The sequence below is a fragment of the Chinchilla lanigera genome, unplaced genomic scaffold (assembly GCF_000276665.1).
Source record: "Chinchilla lanigera isolate Chin_1 unplaced genomic scaffold, ChiLan1.0 scaffold00018, whole genome shotgun sequence".
Lineage (NCBI taxonomy): Eukaryota > Metazoa > Chordata > Mammalia > Rodentia > Chinchillidae > Chinchilla > Chinchilla lanigera.
Window position 1 is genome coordinate 12,608,144 of NW_004955419.1, and position 11,146 is coordinate 12,619,289.

The 11,146-nt window shown below is 42.6% G+C and overlaps 1 protein-coding gene across 2 annotated transcripts in view; it reads left to right on the forward strand.

Moving 5' to 3' along the window:
* Tnc (tenascin C) overlaps nucleotides 1–11,146 on the forward strand; it is a gene marked incomplete in the record, with an annotated part of 93,278 nt that overhangs the window by 38,524 nt on the left and 43,608 nt on the right. For both annotated transcript variants that reach the window (XM_013513252.1, XM_013513253.1), the window contains 3 exon segments: nucleotides 20–109; nucleotides 2,648–2,911; nucleotides 11,077–11,146. In XM_013513252.1, coding sequence (XP_013368706.1) covers nucleotides 20–109; nucleotides 2,648–2,911; nucleotides 11,077–11,146 — 424 coding nt within the window.

Below are 11,146 nucleotides of genomic sequence, written 5' to 3' on the forward strand. Positions count from 1 at the left end.
TTTGTGCCTTCTCTCCTAGGTCTGAGGCCAGGAACCGAGTATGGGATTGGAGTCTCCGCTGTGAAGGAGGACAGGGAGAGTGATCCAGCGACCATCAACGCTGCCACAGGTGAGCACATGGGGGATTCCATCCATCCCAAAGCTGGTCCTGAGCAGATAGCACAGGGCTGATGAGGCAGAAACCTACTAAGGAGAAAAAGGAGAAGCCTGGAGGAGACAGAGGACTCTAGTGTCACCTAGCACAGAGCCTGCATTCAAAAGTCACACCGATAAGTGTAGTGGTGCACACCTATAATCCCAGCTCCTTGGGAGGTTGAGGTAGGAGGATTGTAACATCAAACCCAACCTGGACAATTTAGTAACAGCAAGACCATGTTTCAACATTTAAAAAAAAAAAACAAAAACAAGGGTTGTGTATGTAGCTGAGGTCAAAGTCTCTGGGTTCACTAAATATCAGTCATCGCCATCATCACCATCATCATCATTATTATCATCATTCAAGCATGCCCAGTTAAGCAATGTCAATAATGTTCTCTGTGTAGGAAAGGAAATGGTGGACTTTTAAAGAAAAATTGGTACTAGATTTTCTAAGAAATCTATGTATTTAAACTGGCTGCCATTTCTGTTTTTTAATAAGCCATTTTCCAATTAAAACACTACTAGGGGTGTCTTAACACTTTCACCAAACAGATTATAAACAGAAGGATGACAGTTAAACCTAGTTTTAACCTCTTTTCTTTGTTTTTGCTTTATTTTGTTTTGTTGTTGTTTTGAGACAGGTTCCCACTATGTAGCCCAGGCTGGCCTTGAACTCATAGCAGCCCTCTTTCCTCACCCCCTGAGTACTGGAATTATAGGCGTGCGCCAACACACCTGGCTTCCAGTTCCTGCTTTTATCCATTGTGTCCTCTAGTTTCAGCCTCAGGGGAACCCTGGGTGGGGATACAGGATTTGAGGCCATTGATTCTTTCCTTAAGGTTTCTGTTTTTCATTTTGTTTTCTGGAAAATGTATGTATCGAGAAGAGAACTTCTCCCTCTGCTTTTCCACCAGTTTCCATCTTACCTCCCCCCAGGCACTAGGAGGAAAGGGCATCTGGTGTGTAACCAGCATGTAAATCACACCTCACAAACTTCCACAGGATTCAAGATCCAACACTGGGCATTTATATGCATATATGTGTACATATGTATATGTGTGTGCATATGTATACATTTCTCCAGAGAGAAATAAACCCAGACCCTAGCAAGTCACCTCACTTGAACTCTAGCAAGGTGGTTCAAAACACATCCCAGACATGGAGAAATCTGTGTTCAGGGACCAGGCTGGGGTCATTTTTATGATCCTCTAAAATATATGTTCTATATAACTACATACAATATTATATATATGTATATAACTTTCAATCTTCCAAAATCAGGATATATATATTTTTCAATACACAATGTATTATTGTAGATACACATACGGTTGTGAGAAATCCTGCAGAGATCCCCATGACTTTCACCCAGTTACCTCCAGGTAACATCTTGCATATTGAGAGAATATTGTCAGAACTGGAAAATTAATATTGATATAATCTCTCCACTTCATTCAGATCTCTCCAGTGTTGTATACATGCATGTGTGTGCATGTACACATGTATATGTGTTTATTTCTAGGTGATTTGATTGCAGGTGTAGATCTGTGAACCCACCCATACCGTGGAGACACAGACTAATTTATCCCAGGAATCCCACGTGCTACCCTTTGCAGCCACAACTAGTACATCTCATCCCCTTCTGCCTGACACTGGTGTATAGTAATCAGTTCCTCAGTTCTGCCATTTGACCAGTGTTACATAAATGGAGTCCTGTGAGTGTTAGACCATTCAGGCTACTCTAACAAAAACATCCTAGACTTGGTAGCTTATAAAGAAAACAAACATTTCTCACAGTCTGGAGGCTAAAATGTACAACAGCAAAGTGCCAACAAATTCAGCCTAGTGAGGGCCCTCTTCCTGGTTCATACAAGTGACTGTCTTTTTGCTGTGTCCTTGCATGGCAGATAGGGTGAGGGATTTCTGGAATCTCTTTTGTAAAACCACTAATCCTATTCATGAGGCCTCCAAAGGTCCCCACACCCCAGTATTATCACATCAGGGTTTAGGTTTCAACACATGAATTTTTTACTATTCACACAGGTATAGTCTATCTCAAAATATTATGTAGCCTTTGAAGCTGGCTTGTTTCTTTCCTTCAGCATAATTCCTCTAAGACTATTCAAGATTGTTTTTGTATTAGTACTCCAAACTTTTAAATTTTCATTAGTACATGTGTGTAGTACAGGATGTTAACATCCCTTGTAAGGAATTGGTACACGTACATAATACATCTTAATTCCTTTTCAACCCTTTTAAATACTTTTGAGTAGCACTTCATGCTACAGAGATACCACTCTATCATTTTTGATCTTCCAAGCATCCAACAAGGTGGTGGATAAATAGGCCTGTTTTATTCAAGTAGAAACTAAGCCTCCAAAACCTGACTGTCCCGCAGTCACACAGCTCCTGAGGCAGACCCAAGGCGCCAGCCCAGACGGGTGACTTCGGTCTCAGAAACAGTTGTTCCTTGCAACCTAAAGAGTAGCTATCTCTGTTTTTCTCCTAGAAATTGATGCACCCAAGGATCTTCAGGCTTCTGAAACCACAGAGAACAGCCTGACCCTGCTGTGGAAGATGCCACTGGCCAAGTTTGACCGATACCGTCTCAACTATAGCCTCCCCACGGGCCAGTCAGTGGAGGACCAGCTGCCGAGAGACACCACCTCATATGTGTTACGAGGCCTGGAGCCTGGCCAAGAGTACACCATCCTGCTCACGGCTGAGAAGGGCAGGCACAAAAGCAAACCAGCCCGCGTGAAGGCCTCCACTGGTGAGTCCCCCCACACGCCCCTAAGCCCTGTGCTCACTCTGAAGGCTGCAGACCCCTTTGGCTTGGTTGTCCTCATGTGACAAATCCAGATGGGGAAAAGTGCTGCTTTCTCTACCCACCAAGCCTCTAGGTCTACTTTGCAGGGGCCGCTCACTCCTTTCCCAGCGTTAACTCATCCTGTTGCTGACTGAGCCACCCAAGTCCCCCAACTGGACGATGGAGATCTTAAAATATTTCTTTCCAGGAAAAGGCCTGGCTTCTAAGTTTGTGTTTGTTGTGTTGTTTTTTCGTTTCCTATTAGAACTTTGTTTCACAGGATATTTTACAGTGCTTATTTTCCTTCTTTAACCTAACCATTAACTTACTTTTCATTTTTGAAAGAGGACCTCAGTGTGGGTAATAACTATTTGGTTCTTTTCACTGAATTATTTTTCTTTCAGGTCTTTTGCCTTCCTTTCAGGCTGCTCCTGAAGAACAGGACAAAGTTCTTTGCCTTTGTCCCCCTGTCACTGCATTTTCTCTTTTCTCTTAGTCATTAAGAGGTTAACCTTGTCTAGCCCAGATGACAGCTTAATCCTGACCTCTAGGGTCGCTTGTAGCCCATTCATCCTGCTCACTGAGCCGCAGCCATGTTTCATCAGTGGCTAAGATGGAGAGATAATCAGAGGAATGAATGGTTTCTCCTGTACGAAAACTAACTTGTTCCATTTTGACCACTAAATATTGAAGATGTAGGTGGAAAATGTTATTTCTTCAGGATGTGGCAAGTTACTTTCTTAACCTTTTAATTTAATTAGTAAACATCCCACCACATACATTGTACTGTGCCAATATTTGAAAAGAAATAGGTCATATAGGTATCACTGTTATGTGGACCATGTGCTTCTGCTCACAGTCCTCGGGGAAGACCAGATATTCAGAATGTTAGGCAGAGTTCAATCAAGGGGAGGCAGTTGCATTAGTTTTTTTTTCTTTCCACTGCTGCAATCAAATGCCTGAAACTTATAATTTAAAGGAGGAAATGGTTTATTCGGCTCACAGTGTCAGGGGATTCAGGCCTTGGTTACCTGCCCCCAAGGCAGAAATATCATGGCAGAAGGGCATGTTATAACAAAAGTACTTTGTTCATGGTGGCAGAAGGGGCTGGGGATTTGGCTCAGTGGCACAAGCACCTGCCTGGCAAGTACAAGGTTGTGAGTTTCCCAGTACCAGAAAAAAAAAAAAAAAAAAAAAAAAAAAAAACACAACACCATGGTGTCAGAGAAGCAGAACAGAACAGCACCAGAGAGATAAAGGGAGGGACAAGAGAAATACTCAAGGCCAGTTCTCCAGGATCTACCCAGACCACTCCCAGAAGTATTTTTTACTAATCCCCTAGGCAGTTCCCATGCCAAATGAGTTGACAATTAAGCTTAACTATCACAGGAGTAATTGCAAGATCCAGGAGCAGCATTTGTCACAATAGCGATGAAGCTGTCATGATATAGGTGTTGTCCTACCGAGTCTTGGATAACCAGTGGAAAGATTACAATAGAAATATTTGGAAATGCCTTGAAGTGTCTTTGTCACTTTAAATCTAGTCAGCCAAGTATAACAGAACTCTCAAGTAACAGTGTACCCACCAAGGGGACTGGGGGTAGTTCAGGGATACCAGAGTAGTTTTCAAATTGTCAGTGATCTAGGCTCTCCTCTCTGTCCTATCATTCTTAGTCACTGGCTCCCATTCTCAAAGGTCACCTCGGTGTCACAATAGAGCTGTGCAGTACAGTTATCGCATCTGTATTCCAGGCAGCATGATGGAGGAAGAACTCAAACTCCAAACAGGACTACTTCCCAGAGGAGTCTTCTGGAAACCTCACCAGCCACTTTCCCCCAGTTGCCATTTGCCATTCTTAGCTGTCAGTGAGACTGAGAGAGGTCGACGTCTGGCTAAATATGTTTTTATACCCATAAAATTATGCTTTTTGTGAGAAAAGAAAGAAATTTGGTAGCCAAATAGCAGTCTCTGCCAGGGAGCATAAAGTGAGCCCAGGAGGTCAGTTCTGATGCATGCGGACTGTTGAGATGATTGTTAAGGATGCTCAGAAGGGATACTTTAATCTTCTCCTCTCCCTTCCTCTCCTCTTCTCTCTTTTCCTTGCTTCTCCTCTCTCTCCTCTCTCAGCTTTCCTCTGTGTTTGACAAAGTGTATATCAAAGAGATGTTATGCCCACCTTGGTTCCTGCAGCCTCAGGTCTGAGGGGCTCAAGGAGATAAAGCTTTTGCAGTGAACCCCAGGCTGGAGCTTCTCTGCCTCTGACTAACCCAGTATCCCACCCCAACGCCTTGCCATACCTCCTTAAAGCTCTTTCAAAGAAAGCACATTTTATACTCAAAGGCGTTCCTCATTACAGGAAAACTTTTCTTTTCATTGGCTCTTCTACGTTGTTTGCAGAACATTTTCCCCCATGGCTTTCTCTATTTTGGTTTCTGAAAAGTGGAGCAGAGGAGGTTAGTGGTGTAGCTGAGAGGTACAGCACTTATTTGCCTGGCATACATGCGGTTCTGGATTCAGTCATCAGGGCTGAAAAAAAAAAAAATAGTGGAGTGGATGTTTCTTTTCCTGTTTTGAATTCTATCTTTCAAAGTCTTCCGCATTAACTAAGTCAATAAAATACTACAGCCATGCTCCATGCTAAGTTCTGGGGCTACTAGAGCAAAGACATGTGCTTCCTAGGACCAGAGGGTCTGGGAAAGAAAAGATGCCAACACAGCACTCAGGTTACGAGGACGGAACTGGCAAGGGTGCTCTGAGGTAGAGGAGACGTGAAATCTACAGGGAGATCCGGGAAAAGCTTAGCACAAGCTTGTACACAGAAACAGAAGAGGCAAACAGGGTGATGCTGTGGAATATGGAAAGAAACAGAACCTCAGGGTCTGGCCTAGGTAAACAGAGAGGAAGAAAAAAAGCAGGAAAAGTGAGAGTCTTTGGGTGAGGGACCCACATGGTTATGAGTCCTGAAATGTCAAAGGGGACCCTCAACCATGAATCGCTAGATTCACAAAGCAAGCCAACATTCATTGTCGGTTTTAGGGAGAGGGTAGGAAATTGGTGGCCTGCAAGCGTTTTCCCGCAGGGAATTCCAAGGCTCTGGCCTTGGTTTTGGGTCACAGCACAAGCCTTTTGCACGATGTGGCATTGTATTAAAAGTAGGGCTAACCTAGCTATCTGTCATGCCTGGAAGAGGCTCAAAGACCCTCTCAAGGGTGACATGACCCTCTCTGAACCTGCTGCCACCACTCATGGTCTTGCCCATTTCACCAGGATCACTCCTTCTCGCAGTTCCTCACGCATGATGGGTCTGCTCCCACATCCAAGCTGTGTGGGTGTTCCTCCTGCTTCCTGGATACCCCGCTTTCCCCAGTTTTCCAAACAGTGGCCTCATTTGTTTCAATCAGCATGTGTCTTTCCAAGCAGGTGATGTTTCTGCCACTCCCTTCTTGATGTACTCCCCTGTGCTATCCCAGAGTGCCTGGGGACACCCATCCACCATGACAGGAGACAGAAGTTGGCTTGTTATCTATGGCTGGTCTCCCACCACTGGCCAGAATAATTAATTGTCTCCTTCATTGACTGCTGTGCCTCAAGTGCCTTGAACACAGCTTAGCATGTGGTATGTACTTCATGAACATTTGGAAACCTAGCTACTTGAGAGTCAGCATTTTTATTGAACCCTCTGGTCCTATTTTCCATCTCTACATTCAGAGACAGTTGTCTCCCTTAAGGATGAAAAAAAGAAGTCATTCACTTGAAAAGTCTTTAATTCATCTAGATCTAGGAAGGAAGGAAGGAAGGAAGGAAGGAAGGAAGGAAGGAAGGAAGGAAGGAAGGAATATAGAGAGGAAAGAAAGAAAGAAAGAAAGAAAGAAAGAAAGAAAGAAAGAAAGAAAGAAAGAAAGAAAGGAAGGAAGGAAGAAAAGAAAAGAAGGACAGAAGGGAGCTACTGTCACTGTTAGCATTGAAGAAAATTAAAGTGTGCTAGCTATTTCCCTCCCTCTACCTGTCCCTGTCATTGTCCCTCGCACTCTCTCTCCCTCTCTTCCCCCACCCCTTTCTTCATCTGTATTCTGATAAACTCAAGTAAACCCTGCTGAAGGTCAAGGCCATGAATTTGCTCTGAGCAATACAGAGCATAAAGCAGAGACAATAGGTACAAACACAAGGACAATGTCTTTCCATAGCAACCTAACATTCCACAGTGACACCCCAGTAATTCATGTAACATTTGGAAGAAGAAAGTGGAATTTTGTTTTTAACCACAGCTACAGGTTCTAGAGAACATTCTGCTTTGATTTGCCCTTTTGATTCTATCATGGGGCAAACAAATATATTCCAATATTTATTCTTCCAACAAATATTTATTTCATATCTACTCTGAACCGGGCAGTGTTAGTATATGAAACAGAAAGACAGTCCCTCCCTAAAAAAATGTTGCACATTACAATGAGAAAGACAGATAACCAACAACCAAACTGTAAAAATGTAACTCACCTGCTTTAGACCAGGAACATATGACAGCCACAAAGGAGAGAGGCAGGTTCCCATCACACACCTGGCCAGTAGGAGGAAGAGTTCAGAGGAATTTTGTAAGAGATGGTACTTGACTGAGTCCTCACAAAGGGAAAGTAGTCAGGCAAGCAGAGAAGGAGCAATGGCATTTTGAAAAGGAAGACCAGGAGCGGAGGAAAAACTCCACATTCATGTAGCACAAGTTATGCTATAGGTTAGAGGAGGAGTATAGCAGGAAACAGGCTAGAGCCATCATCAGGGACATCTGCAAGGGGTGGTGGATGGAATAGTCAGGTGCCTGAGCCTCCTTCTTTAACCCCCCAAACGTACATGTGTGTGTGTGTGTGTGTGTGCGCGCGCGCATGTGTGTGTGTGTTAGTGCATGTTACTTTTCTAAAAGATTGGGTTTTGTTGTGGCAACTTCATACATGCACATAAGATGCTTTGAGAGATTTCCTTCTTAACAGTTACAGAGTCACCAAACAGTGCTGACACAGCCCAAACCTTACATTTCAATTATGTCATCTTGGCAAGGTGAGACTGGGGCCATTTAATCTGTCCTTCAGGGCCCCACCTTGGATTTGACCAGTGTCCTACTGTAGGACACACACTCTCCTGCATAATTGTTATTTGAGCACAAAGAGTGGGTCTCTCATCACGCTGGCACTTGGTAATTACTACCATCCGTGAGATGGTGGGAATCTGTAAAGATCTGAAGTTGGCAGTGCCAGAAATTCCTCCAGGCCGTCTGCTCAACCCACCATGAGCACAGATCTGGGGTTTCAAAATTCTGATTTCCCAGGCCCACTGACATTGTTCAGAGGGTAGATTCTGATGCACAGCTGTAAGCAAACGACAATGGCCTTTTCATAAAGAAATGCCAAGAAAGTCAGTGTGGAAGTATATCATGGAAACACTGGCTTCTGGGGCAGTGAGCCCACAGGGTGTCACTGCTATGGAAATGTAGAGTCAGCACTTCTGTAAAGCTTCTTGGTCCGCACCTCAACTCCTGCCTGTTACATTTTAACTCATTACAGACCCTCCTTTCCCTTTCGTAATTCTCATTCCTTTCCCTTTTATTTGCCTGTGGATTGTATTTTTGGGTGTTGCACCTTTCACTGATCTGGCAAGCACTGGTTTACTGGAAGGGTTTTAGAGGACACCCATGTACATCATCCACTGAAGACATGACTGCGGCACCCTCTCAGATAACACGCAGTGCTCTTTCTTGATTTGCCTATCAAAAACTTGTAGGAATAGTCAACAACTATGACAGAAGATCATCACTATGACTATTACTATTTACTGACCCACATAGTATGATAAGAAAAGGACTCTCTCGGCTATACGAACAGATGAAGCAAGATGTGAGGGTCATTGTGTAAAAACACTAGTGACATACGCAAGAGCTGATTCAAAGAGATGAGATGATTCTTATCTGGAAGAGATGTTTTCCAACGTGGTTCTTCTCTCTTTCTATAAGTCTTTACTGAAATGGCTTAACACATGAGCTATAGGCAGTCCCTCCCACCTCCCTTCTCCCCTACTTAGGGAACTCTCCCCACATTATTTGTAACCTGGTTCTCAAATTTCTTTCACGGAGCAAATATATTTTAGGTCCTAAGTAGAGATAAGGCTTAAAATACAGTTACCTGAAAAGTGAGACAGTACCTTACTTCACATGAAGGTATAGATTGTTAGGAACAAATTTCTCACCTGTGGTTTTACACAGCAGGAAAAACAGAAAGAAAGTGAGCTAAGAAAAGGAGTTTAAGGGTATAAAAATTGTGATTTTATTTTATTTATGTTTATTCTTGCTTTATTTATTTATCACTGAGATTTGTTTTTGCCCTACATCTCTACATATGAGGACTGCTACAACAATGAGAAACATGTCCTCCTGAGTTTAGTTGTGCTTAAATCCCAACATCAAGGTGTAATTGTTGTAGCTGGAGGCACTGCTCCTGGCTTCAGCCATGGGTTTAAGGTAGCTTATAGCTCACTTTCCTTTCTTTTCTCTAATCAGATGCACCACTTTGAGTTTGGGGTCCCTTTCTTCTCCTAGAGACCATGTACAATTGGTTATAAACTGCTACAAAGGCTTGGGTGTGAGCTCCAAGACATGAATTCAGTTAAATGAAGAATCTATAGACTGTAGCTTCACAGTAGGTATCATAAGCATTCTCTGTACAGAGCCAGATGGTAAATATTTCAGACTTTGCAGGCCATGCAGTTTCTGTCACAATTACTCAACTGTGTGCAAAAACCTGTAGCACAAAGGCAGCCACCAGCCACAAGGCACTGGCTGTGTTCCAGTAACAGTTTATGACACTGAAATTGGAATTTCATTTGATTTTCATGAATCATGAAATAGCATTCTTCTGTGGGCTTTTTTTAAAACCAACAACTTAAAAATGTAAAACCTGATGTCAGTTTACTAATTACCAAGCTAGGCAGCAAGCCAAATACCTCAAGTCACAGTTTCTGTACCTCTGTCCTAGAGCAAAATAGATTTTTAAAAAGAAAGAAAAAAGAAAGTTGAAAGATGTAAGTTTTGTCGATATTAAACAAATTATGAAGAATGTCCCGCAGAATTGGGTAAAGATTAAATATATTAATGGATTAAATATATTCTAGAAAAATAAATGATTTCCCCCTGAGAGGATATTTTCAGATTGCAAGTTAATGTTTTCAAGTTAAAAGGTTATTTTTAGGACACATAGGGCTCATTTGAAATTCACAGCATTATGAACCATAAGTAGAAAAACGATTGTTCCTTTAAATGAGCAAATGCAATTGCTACTCTCTTGCTTACAGGATCCATTTCCAGAAATCTTTCCTTCTTAGGTCATGCAAAGTCCACTCACGCTCAGTCCTGGGCAAATGATCCCCACTCACATGAAAGCATACAAGTAATTTTTGACAAAAGTTCTATGTTCCAGTGATCCATAAAGACCGAGCATTCAATTTTAATTGAGTTTAGTAGGCTCTTTCTCCCAGAGCCTTGGTCTTTCTGTCCAGGAAAGGGAACATTTTGAAAGGCGCATCACCTTTCTCAGTTTTGCCTTACTAGTACCATGTTAATTTACTTCTGATCTTTACTGCAGCGCTTGATGCAAACAGATCCAAAGCCCAGAGAATGACACAATCCCAATATAATGGACTTTCCAGGGGAGACTGAAGCTGCATAGAAACAAAGAGAATCTATAAGTTGCTAACTGTCTCAAAATACAGAAGGCTGGACCAAGATTCCAAGGTTAGCTGAAGGTCACATCCGTAGGATCAGAGATGCTTTCCAAAGCAGGAAAGGAAACCCACTGGAATCACATCAACACAGATGTATGAAGTTTTCTAAATCTATAGGACACTGATCAATAGGAAAACATACTTGCAAAAGACAAACTCAAAACAGAAAGCCAAATAAGTTATGAGAGGGATTTTTTTTTCTGTTGGTGTTTTAAAGGAGACAGCACCTTTAGGGAACACAATGGACAAAATATTACTCCTGGGCTCCAAATACTGTTCTGTGTTGGCACGAGGTTTACCATCTATGGGTTCTCAGAAGGAAAGCATTTTGAGTGATAGTTTTACTGACTTCAACTTTGTCATTATTCAGAACATGTACCCGAACTGGAAAATCTCACCATGACTGAGGTTGGCTGGGATGGCCTCAGGCTCAACTGGAC